Source organism: Rhinoderma darwinii, chromosome 10, assembly GCF_050947455.1.
Source record: "Rhinoderma darwinii isolate aRhiDar2 chromosome 10, aRhiDar2.hap1, whole genome shotgun sequence".
NCBI classification, from domain to species: domain Eukaryota; kingdom Metazoa; phylum Chordata; class Amphibia; order Anura; family Rhinodermatidae; genus Rhinoderma; species Rhinoderma darwinii.
The window spans coordinates 26,776,838-26,789,211 of NC_134696.1; the positions used below are offsets into that span (position 1 = coordinate 26,776,838).

Here is a 12,374-nt window from a genome sequence, read left to right on the forward strand (position 1 = left end):
GCACCTACATAATTGTGACATAAGTTTTGCCTTCCATATTTTATGATGCATTTGCTCAATTTTTCCATACATGAACCCTGAAAAAAAAAAATCTTGCAAAAGGAGCACCTGTGAGCTGGCATCATGACGATTAATTATCTCCATTTGCTTCTATCAAAAGAATTTTGACTTCGATCTCTGGCGCGAGAATAACATTTTGCTTTGTCGAGTCGTTTCTTTTTTAAGCTCATGCAGGGGGCCGGGAAGGAGCTTTTATCCCGCTTCTGACATCTGTGCACGCATTAGGAAACAGACAATTACGTGCTCATCAAATCGAACTTCATGTCCTCTTTGCTTTGGAAGGTTCTCCATTATCAGAACGAGCTGCAGGGAATTAAACTCGCTTTTCAAAGGCAGAGTTGAGCGTTTAACGTCCAGGTTTATTTGTGACTTAGATCTATATTATTTGGTGGAAACCACCATACAAAATTGCTGCATTGGCAGAAGAGCCATTATCGGCCGATCTGCTCATTTTTCAGTCTTAAACTATATATCTTTCTAACTTACCGCAGGAGGAACTTACACTTGTATATTAGGAAATTGCACTGCGAGCAATACCATAATACACTTCATCATGCTAGGGGTCAATTTGAGTAATAGGGGCGGTCAGCCGTGGAAAGCAAATACCTAGCGGCTGCCCTCAATGGTGGTGTCAGCAGAATACAGGATCTGTATGCGGTCAATGGAGAGGGCAGAGGGGTGAAGGTCATCACAACCGAGCAGAGAGAATACAGGAGCCGTAAAGAGAATCTCTAAATTAGGATAATAGAAACATATGAGTAACATGCTCGCCAGGTCCATCAAAGCCCTTGACATAGAGAACTATCAGCAGCTTTTTTTTTTGTCTAGTTTAATGGGTAAAGGGGTTGTCTCATAAAGGAAACCGATTTACATATTTCCTATTTGAACATATGGACTTTATAGAGGGGGATTCTCTGCTGGGGACTCCCGTCTATGAGCCAGAATGACACAGGGCAATTATCGGGAACGAGCGTTCCATGAATGCTTGTCTGCCCGATAATTGCTTAGTGTAAAAGGGCCTTAAGACTACCACCAATCGTGAGAACAAGGGTCCTGAACACCACGCTCTTCCTCACTGCACCCCCAGCAGTGAGGGAGGGGCTTGAATAGAGCAGTTGTCAAGCAGGTGCCCGCCGCGCCACTCAACGTCCTCTTCCCTGCAGTCGAGCAGCGAGGACGTACAGGGGACTCTCATTCTAACAATCGGTGGGTGCCCCGGCGGTGAGTCTTTCAGCGATCAGAAAATGATCACCTATCTTGTGGACAGGTGATAATATTTGATTTTGGGAATACCCCTTGAACTAAACTTCTCACATGTAGGACGCATTGACGAAGTTGTAATGAGTGCAGCTTAATCCTATGCACTAAAAGCTTAGTGTCACATGTACTTTAAAAGTTAATTGTGGGTTTCTATTTTAGAATAGTACCCAAAAAGGGGTAATACACACACGGCTGCAACCCTGTCACTGGAAGTGGACATTGATATAGATGCTCATTTGGATTCACAATTACAAGGATGTACGAGGCCAGAGCAATGACAGGAAGTGTTGATGTGGGGACACAGATGCTGCAGGACTCGGACCTCTAAATTCAGAGTACACAGCAAAAGCCCAAGCGATTAACATGTACACCAAATGGCACTCCGAGAAGTCCCAATACGGGAAATGCAAACACTCCATTATAGCAAAGATTCTCGATGCATCATATATGAAGATGGAAAAATCATCCACCTGTATTGTGTTTATAGGTCAGGGGAAACGTAACAAAACGGATGGCCTCACCCCTGAAATGTTAGTGTACACACGGGGCCTTATGTATAGCGCAGATAGGAAGTTGCCCATAGCAGCCAGTCATGTTCCCTCTTCATTTTCCACGCTGTAATCTGATTGGTTGCTATAGGCAACTGCCTGAGTTTTTTTGCACGAGGCCCGTCGTTTATAAAAATCGTGAGATAAGAAGATCAGTCAAAATCGAATTTGTGACACTTTGTCAAAGAAATAAAAATAGATCTATAAGTTGTAAATAGAATTATGTTTTGTATAGAAACCCAGCACGAAGTGCGCCAGGCATAATGTTACCAAAGGAGAGCCCTGCATTGCACTACAGACACCGTCAGCTCAGAAATCCGCCATGTTTACCAGTAAATCCCTAACCGCAGAAAACGGCTACCTGCAGATAACTCTGTAGCACCATCTTCTGGTACAAATATGAAACTACACGTGCACGCTCAACAATCACAAGATCAACCTCCTAGCACAAGAAGATTAATGGCGCTAGCGTTTAAAGGGGTTCCCTTAAAAAGACGACCCCTTTTAGACTGAAGCTGCAGGTCAGGCTTCTCACATCCGGAAACAGCTGATTGCAAGAGACAGACGCTGTAGAATGTGCGCCCGCCGCTACTTTCAACGTCCTCCTAACTGCGGCGAGCAGGAACAGGACATTCGGGACCCGCGTTCACACGATCGGTGGGGGTCCCAGTGATCACATAATTATTACCGATCGTGTGTATAGGAAGAGGACCTTCGATTCTGGGAATACCTCTTTAAGCTGTATGGTCTATATAAAAGTACATTGCAACTTACTTCTTTGCACATCCTAACTGGCTTGAGTAATGTGTGTGTAAATCTGCGGACATTGATGTGGATGGCGATCTGCAGGCTTTGGGCCTGTCACCTCAATCATCAATAACTTGGCAAAGAAGTTAAATTATTAAAGAAGTGGCGGAAGACGGCAGCACCTGAAAACCACCCCAAGATAGGGCATGACTTATTCCGCAAGCGAACAAAAAAAAAACACCCGCAAATAAAAAAAAAAGAAAGAAAAGACAAAAACCTCTCTTTTCAAAATCAATAGAGGGGGATTTGGGTAATTTTCGCCACTGATTCGAACACCGTTTCCGCAGCAAGAATTGCTGTGAGAAATGGGGCCCTAATGTTGTTTCACGAGCATATAAAACGCCAAATCCTCCAAAAAAAAATAAATAAAAAAAGGTCTTTATTTCAGACAATACATGTGCAACGTTTCAACCCCCCCCCCCCAGGTATTTCCCAAGCAATTACAAAGTGCAGCATATAAGCTTCAGGAAGGGACACAATGGTAAAGATAGAGAGAAACAACTCGAAAAAATTAATTCAAATGGAACTGGATAAATTCCCCGGGGAATACCCAGCCTGGCGATCGCAAAAAAAACAGTGTCTATTAGTGATATTTTAGGACAATTTCTATTTTATTGGATCAGGCCTCATTCAACAATACTGTCTAACTGTAAAACTGTCCATGTTGCCAATAGCAACCAATCAGAGCTCAGCTTTCCCTTCTCCTGAGCAGTCAAAGGCTGGATTCACACGACCATGTTATGTCCGTAATGGACGGAACGTTTTTCGGCCGGAAGTCCCGGACCGAACACCGTGCAGGGAGCCGGGCTCCTAGCATCATAGTTATGTACGACGCTAGGAGTCCCTGCCTCGCCGTGGAACTACCGAACTGAAAACATGATTACAGTACGGGACAGTTGTCCTGCAGCGAGGCAGGGACTCCTAGCATCGTACATAACTATGATGCTAGGAGCCCGGCTCCCTGCACTGTGTTCGGTCCGGGACTTGTGGCCGAAATACGTCCGTCCATTACGGACGTAACATGGTCGTGTGAATCCAGCCTAAGAATTGAAAGCTGAGCTCCGATTGGTTGCTACGAGCAACAAGGCCAGTTTAACTGTTAAGACAGTTTTGATAAACGACGCCCGTGCCGTTTCCGAGATGGGGTTGGAACTACGGACTTCACCTGCAGAACTTCATTTTATCAACGTCTGGCGATTATATTGCCGTTTATAAAGGTTTCTGAGCGGTGATTTGTATTTAGATCATTTCATCACACGCGTATTTATGTCACATGTCGTAGTTAAGAACTTCTTGTGCGCATGGTGTATCCGGATTTTCAGTTATGTTTCTACTCTTAAAAAGTTGGTTTACACGATACGACTTCTTTTTGCGTTATGTATACTGTAAAAAATATCTTAATATGAGTAAATACCACGCTTTTTTTTTTTTTTTTTTTTAAAGTGACAAACTTCTGCCTTAATATCCCATTATATATGAGGTCAGAGGGTATGGGATATGTAAGGTCACCTCATGCGTCAAACTGGCAGAAAATTCTGATCATGTCCCACACAGGGATATGGGATTGACAATACCGAGACCCGCAGGGTTTAGGGTGTTCGAGTTGACATATGGATCAAAATGTGTCCCTTATATAGGGAAACAAGATGACACTGCGGACACTAATATTGTAACGAAGTGGTATACTTATAATTATCAGCAATGAAGATAGAGAGTATTCATTTAGATGCATGTAATGAAAGGGATACCATTATGTGTGTCCACTGTATAAAATATGAATCCTTTAGGGGGGGGGGGGGGGGTTTCCGGGACTTTGGTATTGATGATCCTTTTCATCAGAAGGTTGTGCCAGACTCTCAGTTCCGGGACCAAAGCTTCACCAATGTGACATTCTCACATATATCAATGACATAGATAGACTAAGGACACGTGAGTGCAGCGGTGTATACGAAGGCTAGGGCTACACGGCGACTTTGGCTGTGCGGCTAAAGATCACTGTGTTGCCCGCCCTGAATGTAATAAAAGCCAATGTGACCGCGTTGCGACCCACAGGTTGCCGTGATTTGACAGTTGTAAGAAATCCGAGCCTGCTGAATTTTTGTGAATGCGTGTCGCGGCAAATTGCGGCTCGCAACGTGGCCTAATTGACTTTCATTACCTGTGACGCAGGCAGGGCGACTCAGCGATCTCCGGCCACAGTCGCTGTATAGACCCTAGCCTTAATAGTCTCTCAAAGGCTGATTCGGAGGCTTGAAAATAGCTTGCCACCAATGTTTCAGCAGCCATTAAAGGAAGACAAGCCTCTTTTATACAGAAGTCAGTAGATTGCTGTGGTTTCGGATTCTCTAACCCCGAGTCCTGAACCGGGGAGCCCCCTCTAGGGTGCCAGCATGTCCTAGGAAGGCATATGGACTGGAGTTGTCCTGACACATGACACTCCGGGTATATTCACACGAGGTCATTACGTCCGTAATTGACGGACGTATTTCTGCCGCAAGTCCCGGACCGAACACAGTGCAGGGAGCCGGGCTCCTAGCATCATACTTATGTACGACGCTAGGAGTCCCTGCCTCTCCGTGGAATTACTGTCCCGTACTGTAATCATGTTTTCAGTACGGGACAGTTGTCTGGCAGCGAGGCAGGGGCTCCTAGCATCGTACATAAGTATGATGCTAGGAGCCCGGCACCCTGCACTGTGTTCGGTCCGGTACTTGCGGCAGATATACGTCCGTCAATTACGGACATAATGACCTTGTGTGAACATACCCTTACTAGGAAACTGGTGTCCTCTGGCACCCTGATTGGCACTTCTGAGGACCGGTCAGATACAAGGTGCAGTTATACCCCCTAGTTTACCTTGTCCTGGTAACAGATTCCTTTTCTGGGGCTGGTAGAATGACTGTATAGATACATCGCTACTCAGTGCCCGGTTTTTTGCTTCTTTTGGACACTGGCCATTCTATTATTCAGCTATTACTCCAAAATCACAGTGACGGCAAAGCTATATAAGATTTCAAGCGATGGTGCCTGGTTTTAAAGGCTGAATTTGGGTTGGGGAGGAGGATGCCCTATGAGCAGTAACTTAATGGGTACTCACAGCAGCAGTCACTTTGTCCCAGTCTGATACGAACGCCCGAAAACCTTCTCCAAACACCGTCCCTGCCGTCCTATAGGAAGAAACATCATCTTATGTAACGGACAAGCATAGAGTTAAAATAAGATCCTCGTCTAGAATCAGACTCTTCACATACTTGATGGACTCCAGAACCGTCTGCCGGTGTTCTGCAGCTTTCAGGCGGATCTGCTCACGGATGATGTCAGCATTTTCCCGCTCCACCTTGGCTCGAGCCCGCGCCTCTGCTTCTATCCGCAGCATTTCATTCTTGTGCCGTAACTCCATCTCATGCTGGATTGTGGCTGGACAGAGAGCACACGGCGTATCACTACCCATAAACATGGCCGACTTATAAGACAATATTTATTGGTCGTCTTCATGCTCTACTAAAAGGGAGGTGGGGCAGGGCTCAATGACAAACTAAAGAGAAAGAAAGGTAGGATCCAGCGAGGTGTAGTGGTAAAAGGAAACTCAGTTTCCACTTTATTAGACGTGAGCGATAAAATAAAGAACACAGGAGAAGGAACGCAATACAAGGTGGTCTAGATGGCAAAATGAGGGAGCCTACGCGTTTCGAACACGATCTGTGTTCTTATTCATGGCTAGTGACAAACAGTTATTGCTTCCTGCATCTCTGATCAAACTTCCCACTGTCGCACAGTGGGGTCATCACTGCTCCCAGGAACAGAATCATGTACCTATTAATATAAAACCTACAGGTGAAAACATGAATCTCACCAGTTGTGCCGCGCAGGGAGATCCATCTCTGCGGCCGGGAAATTATCCACAACGTTTCTAACTACTAAATGAATAAGAGGTTACACTGCGTTAACAGGACTCCATCTAGGGATTTCATGCTACAGGTCCAAATGCCCCATAAAAACCGGCGTTTATACATTCTACATACCTAATACTGCCAGATGGGTCAACGCCCCCCTCTTGGTATTTATTTTGCCTGCACAATCATCCAAGTCCCTAGTACAAGGGGTGATAGAAGACTCAAGGGCTGCCAATCCATAGGGAACTACGGCGCCACTTTAGAACTCCGTACCTGGTAAAGTGCAGCTATCGAGTATTCCGGTCAGTGGTTTAGAGAATCTGCTGTCACAGCACCTGACAAGCCTGCAGTTACTCTCATTGGAGAAAACACCTAGGAAGACCGGAGGTGCTGCTTTCCGTATTCTCTGGCGCCTATAAACCTGGTGTCTTCTTAAAAGGGAGGTGTATTCTTTTTTTTTTCCCCAGAAACAGCGCTACTACTGCTCATGGGCTATTACTGGTATTACAGCTCACCCACTTTCAAGTGAACGTGGCCGAGTTGCAATACCAGACATATGAAGAACCAGTGATTAAAGAAAAGTGTAGAAACAATTGGAACACACAATAATAAAAAGTCTAAGACGTCTAAAGATGAAAGATTCCCTATTTACCTTTGCGCATGGCCTCCTGTTTTTGGACAGATTCCTCTTGTTTTCGCAGATTCTCTTCATTCAGCAATTGCTTTACAGATAAAAATAGAAAACGGTTAGATTAACGAAGGCAATAAAAGTAGGACACATTGGCTATCGCCGAGCACACTCACTTAAAGAGGTTTTCCACAACCGGATCGGTGCGGGTCCGACACAGAATAGCGACCGAGCTGCAGTGGTCAGAGCCATCTGTTTCTGGCTCCAACTACTGCATACCCTTCAAAACATCCGGCGCCCCGGAGGCAGCCAGAGCAGCAGATCTCTGCGGGGTCCAGATGTCGGACCCGCACCGATCATATACTGATGACCTATCCTGTGGACAGGTCATCAGTTGTCCGCTCGTGGAAAACCCCTTTAACTTTTTCTGTGTCTCCCACTCTTTTCCATGGAGCACGACCATGGGTGGCAAGATCAGGGACCCACCAATAGCACTTAAAAGGTGTACGGTTTTTCATGGTTAAGACTAAGCCCCTAATTTCTAGTGAAGGGAAATCTTAATGCTACAATATATCAATGACATTGTAGAGAACTGCATGCCTGAAACTTAAAGTGTAGCTAAGGGTATGTTCACACGGCTTAACAAATTACGGCTGAAATTACGGAGCGGATTTCAGGCGAAAACAGCTCCTGAATTTCAGAAGTTTTTTCAAGTACTCGCGTTTTTCGTGGCATCCATTACGGACGTAATTGGAGCTGTTTTTCAATGGAGTCAATGAAAAACGGCTCCAATTACGTCCCAAGAAGTGACATGAACTTCTTTGACACGGGCGTCTCTTTACGCGCCGCCTTTTAACAGCGACGCGTAAAATTACGCCTCGTTCGAACAGAACATCGTAAAACCCATTGCAAGCAATGCGCAAATAGGCCGTGTGAACGTACCCTAAACGTTCGGCAAACTTCTGACATGTCATAGTGACATGTCAGAAGTTTGGATTGGTGGGGGTCTGAGCACTGTGACCCCCACCAAATCGCTAGAACGAAGCAGCTGAAGTGTTCGCGTGAGCACTCAGCTGCTTCATGTCTGTTCGGCTTTTTCCGGAAATAAACGTATCGGTGTATGGACTCAATAGAAAGTCTATGAGCCCGTACACAGATACATTTATTTCCGGAAAAAGCCGAACAGAAACAAAGCGGCCGAGCACTTCAGCTGCTTCGTTCTAGCGATTGGTGGCGGTCTCAGTGCTCGGACCCCCACCAATCCAAACTTCTGATATGTCACTATGACATGTAAGAAGGTTGCCGAACGTTTAGCTACACTTTAACAATAATTTGGGGAAGGGTCTGTCCTGTTCTGGTATGACACTACTCCAGTACACGAGGCACGTGCCAAAAATGGTTTGAGCTGGAAATGCCAGACTACTTTGCAAATATTCTTGATTAGAAATCTCCTACCCTTTTGTGTTTCAATCTCCTATGCAGACCTATGCGTTTCCTTGGTTACAGACTACATACCGTGTGCAGTCAAATGCCCTAAGGCTCTGTTCACATAAGATTTTTGCCTTCCGTCAGGAGGTATACATTGCACATATCAGTACCTGACTTCTGCTGTGACATTTACTTTTTACCTATTTTACCCCCTACCTGGGAACTTAGTTTCGCATTTGTTTAGCCGGAGGTAGAATCTGGTCCGGCTTTGAAACGCGTCGACATCTCTAATAAAACTGTAAAACTATCCTCGATAACATGAGCAATAATAGGCCATCTACACGCTGGACATAATTCTTACTTGTTGTCGTAACTGTTCTTCGTACCGCTGTCTTGCTAGTTTGTCTTGATACTGGGCTCTCTACAAGACAAAGAGATACAAGATAATCCATAAATGGGGACTGAACCAATTGAAAGAAAAATACTTATGATCAAGATTTTACAACTTCTTTCCGTTTAAAAGTATTTATGACATCTGGACAACCCCTTCTCGAAAGGGGAACCCGGCAGCTGAACCGCGCAGTGACCAACTGTTACCGCTGGTGGACATTGCAGACAGCAGGAGAAATGTAGTATTGCCTGGTCCCCACGCAAAACATGGTCAAGCTGGGTCCTACAGAGTAAGGGCCACTTTTTGCAGGGTCTTGAGTAGGGAATTAGATGTCCCATTAGAACACCCTGTCAAAGGCTGTACATGTTGTGGAATTACACCTTTAGAGACAACACAAAGGCTCTTGAAAAAAGAAACGCCCTTAAGAATGTGTTTAACCCCTACACACACCACAACGTAATAGCATGTCGTGGTGTGGGGCGTGATGTTTGGAGCGGGCTCACCCGCTGAGCCTGCTCCATATGCAGCGGGTGTCAGCTGTGTATTACAGCCGACACCTGGGACTAACTGCCAGGAACAGTGATCATTCTGTTCTTGGCCGTTTAACCCCTTAGATGCTGCGATCGTGATTGATCGCAGCATCTAAGATGTTAGAAAGATGGGGGGATGCCAATAGTTGTCATGACAGCCCAGGAGCCCAATGAAGGCAACCAGGACTGCCTGTCTTCATCTCCTGCTAAGGGCTTAACAGAAAATGAAAATGACAATATACTGTAATACATTAGTATTGCAGTGTATTGTACCAGCGATCTAACTGGTTCAAGTCCCCTAAGGGGACTAATAAAAAGTGTAAAAAACTAAATTTTTCCTCTGAAGTAATGTAAAAAATAAAATAAATAAATATACATAATTGGTATCGCTGCGTCCATAAAAGTTTGAACTATTACAATATACCATTATTTAACTCGCACGGTGAATGGCGTAAAAAGAATATAAAACGCCAGAATTTCTGTTTTTTGGTCACTTCATATCCCGCAAAAAATAAGCCCTCGTACCGCTCAAGCGACGGAAAAATAAAAAAGTTATGGCTCTCCGAACGTGGCGACAAAACACAAATTTTATTTTTAACAATTAGTCTCTTCCTTGTAAAAGTAGTATAACATAAAAGAACTATATAAATTTGGTATCACCGTAACCGTATTGACGGGTAGAATAAAGTTAACATGTCGTTTTTACCGTACGGTGAAAGCCATAAAAACTAAACCGCTCAAAGTAATGAGAAATCACAGTTTTTTTCCTATTCCACCCCACAAATAATTTTTCCCCAGTTTCCCAATACGTTATATGATACAATAAATGGTGGCGTGAAAAACTACAAATTGTCCCGTAAAAAACAAGCCCTCATACAGGTTTAGCGACAGAAAATAAAAAGTTATGACTTTCGGATCGTGGGGAGGAAAAAATGAAGACGAAAATCAAAAAAATGCCTGTGACGGGAAAGGGTTAAAGGGAAATAATGATAGAGCGTAAAATAGCCCGAATAGCTACAGCAGAAACTATGACCATTACATCCCCCAAACACTGCTCAAAGTAACACATGGACCTACGGAGTTATGCCCCTTGTATGAGGTGCCAAGGGAACACGCAACCACGCAGAATATCTGGATTAGAAACTGGTTGTCCCTTTTCAAGCCCATATAAATCCTGACAAATAAAATACTGTCGCCCCCTATGGAAGAAATTGTGTACCTGGACACACGGAAGTATTTTTCACTAGGAAATCTCAACTCACCGCTTGATTCTGCTTTGTCTCTTCATTTAAGGTTTTCCTGCGCTCGTCTCCTTGCACTCGGATCTGCTCGTTCTTCAGCTGTTCTACGGCGGCTTCATATTCCTAAAATCAAAATGTTTTTTAAAAGATGCAGAAAAAAAACACCATATGGAGCGCGGAGATATTCATGCTCTTCTATAGTTACCCCTATAAGCGACCCCTTGAAAAAGCTGACTGCGAAACGCGCGTCAGGGTGTCTGTTTGTGGTCTGTGGTTTGTCTTTTGGGGGAATCAATATGCAAAACATGGGTTGGTACTTGACCTAATTTGGATTTTTCCTGGTTACTTGTACATCTGTACCCCTTGTCTAGTAGTCATGAACTTACATACTAGTAATCTATGAGGTGTATTTTTGTATAGTGTTATTGAATATTTATAGACCAGACCCCAATATTGATTGTATATGTAATTTGATGCATTGTGATCCCTCACACCACCACATTTTATATATATTTTTATAATATGTACTAATAAAGGTATTTTTTATATACTGGATTATGCTATATTTTGTACTATTGGTTATTTTTGGGATTTATTGTGTCTATATGTTTCTACAAGTATTTTCTTTCTAGTGTTGATATATATGGACGTTAATTGTTGAAACGGTTTTGTTTGGCTTGGACTTTATAGGTATTGATAAACTTCTATAGTTGCGCTGACTATTTATACACATGAGATGGGAGTCAGGTTGAACATCTTTGTGTCCGGCAGCTATCTCCCCCATAAACATCCATTACAATTCTTGTACTGACTCAGAATTATAGCCTGTATATAACCAGGAGCTGCATTCACAATTCTGCTGGTTGTCAGACACACCCTTAACATCTTATCTGAGCTCCTATAATGCAGGAAAAAGATAGTTTCTCTGAAATTGAGATTTCTGTACACTGCCTGCTGTGAAGATGACAATTCTAAGAATGCAAAATAACCGGAGCACCCTCTGTGCAAAGCAGGTAATGCTGGAAGATTTGCACTCTGAAGCTGCAGAATAGCGAATGCAGCTCTGAAGTATCATACAGGCTGTAAGGGTGGTTTTAAACAGGCAGATTCTCTGCCAGGTAACTAACGGCGATAGATGATAACAGTATGTCGACGATTTACATGGAGCAATGACTGGGAGTATGGTAACAAACGATAGTTAATGCGATTATACGTCCTCTTAGGCCCCACGCGCACGACCCTAGTTTTCATCCGTAAATACGGATGAAATTGCGGACCCATTCATTTCTATTGGCCACGGACACCTTTCCGGATATATACCCGAGAAGTAGAAATGATCCGCAAAATATAGAACATGTCCTGTTCCTGTCCGCAATGGCGACACAGACTTGCCCATAGAAGTCTATGGGAACTTCCACAATTGCAGATGATCGGCGTTTGTTTGCTCCTGTCACAAGGAGCTATGGATGGGGACGAGCGGTGGTTACTCAGATCGCTCGTCCCCATACATTATTATGTCGGCAGCGCGTCGCCCTGTTTACACCGGGAGATGTTCTGCCGACAACGATAATATTTTACTTTTTTAAAA

General features: G+C 44.0%; 1 protein-coding gene across 2 annotated transcripts in view; it reads right to left on the reverse strand.

Annotated features, from left to right (window-relative positions):
* The window catches only part of LOC142661905 (ATPase family AAA domain-containing protein 3-B), a 61,007-nt gene that overhangs the window by 45,246 nt on the left and 3,387 nt on the right, over window positions 1-12,374 (reverse strand). For both annotated transcript variants that reach the window (XM_075839608.1, XM_075839609.1), the window contains exons 3-7: window positions 10,808-10,909; window positions 8,986-9,045; window positions 7,221-7,290; window positions 5,927-6,092; window positions 5,773-5,842 (exon numbers count right to left, since the gene is read on the reverse strand). In XM_075839608.1, the coding sequence (XP_075695723.1) occupies window positions 5,773-5,842; window positions 5,927-6,092; window positions 7,221-7,290; window positions 8,986-9,045; window positions 10,808-10,909 (468 nt within the window). The remainder of the gene's footprint in view (window positions 1-5,772; window positions 5,843-5,926; window positions 6,093-7,220; window positions 7,291-8,985; window positions 9,046-10,807; window positions 10,910-12,374) is intronic.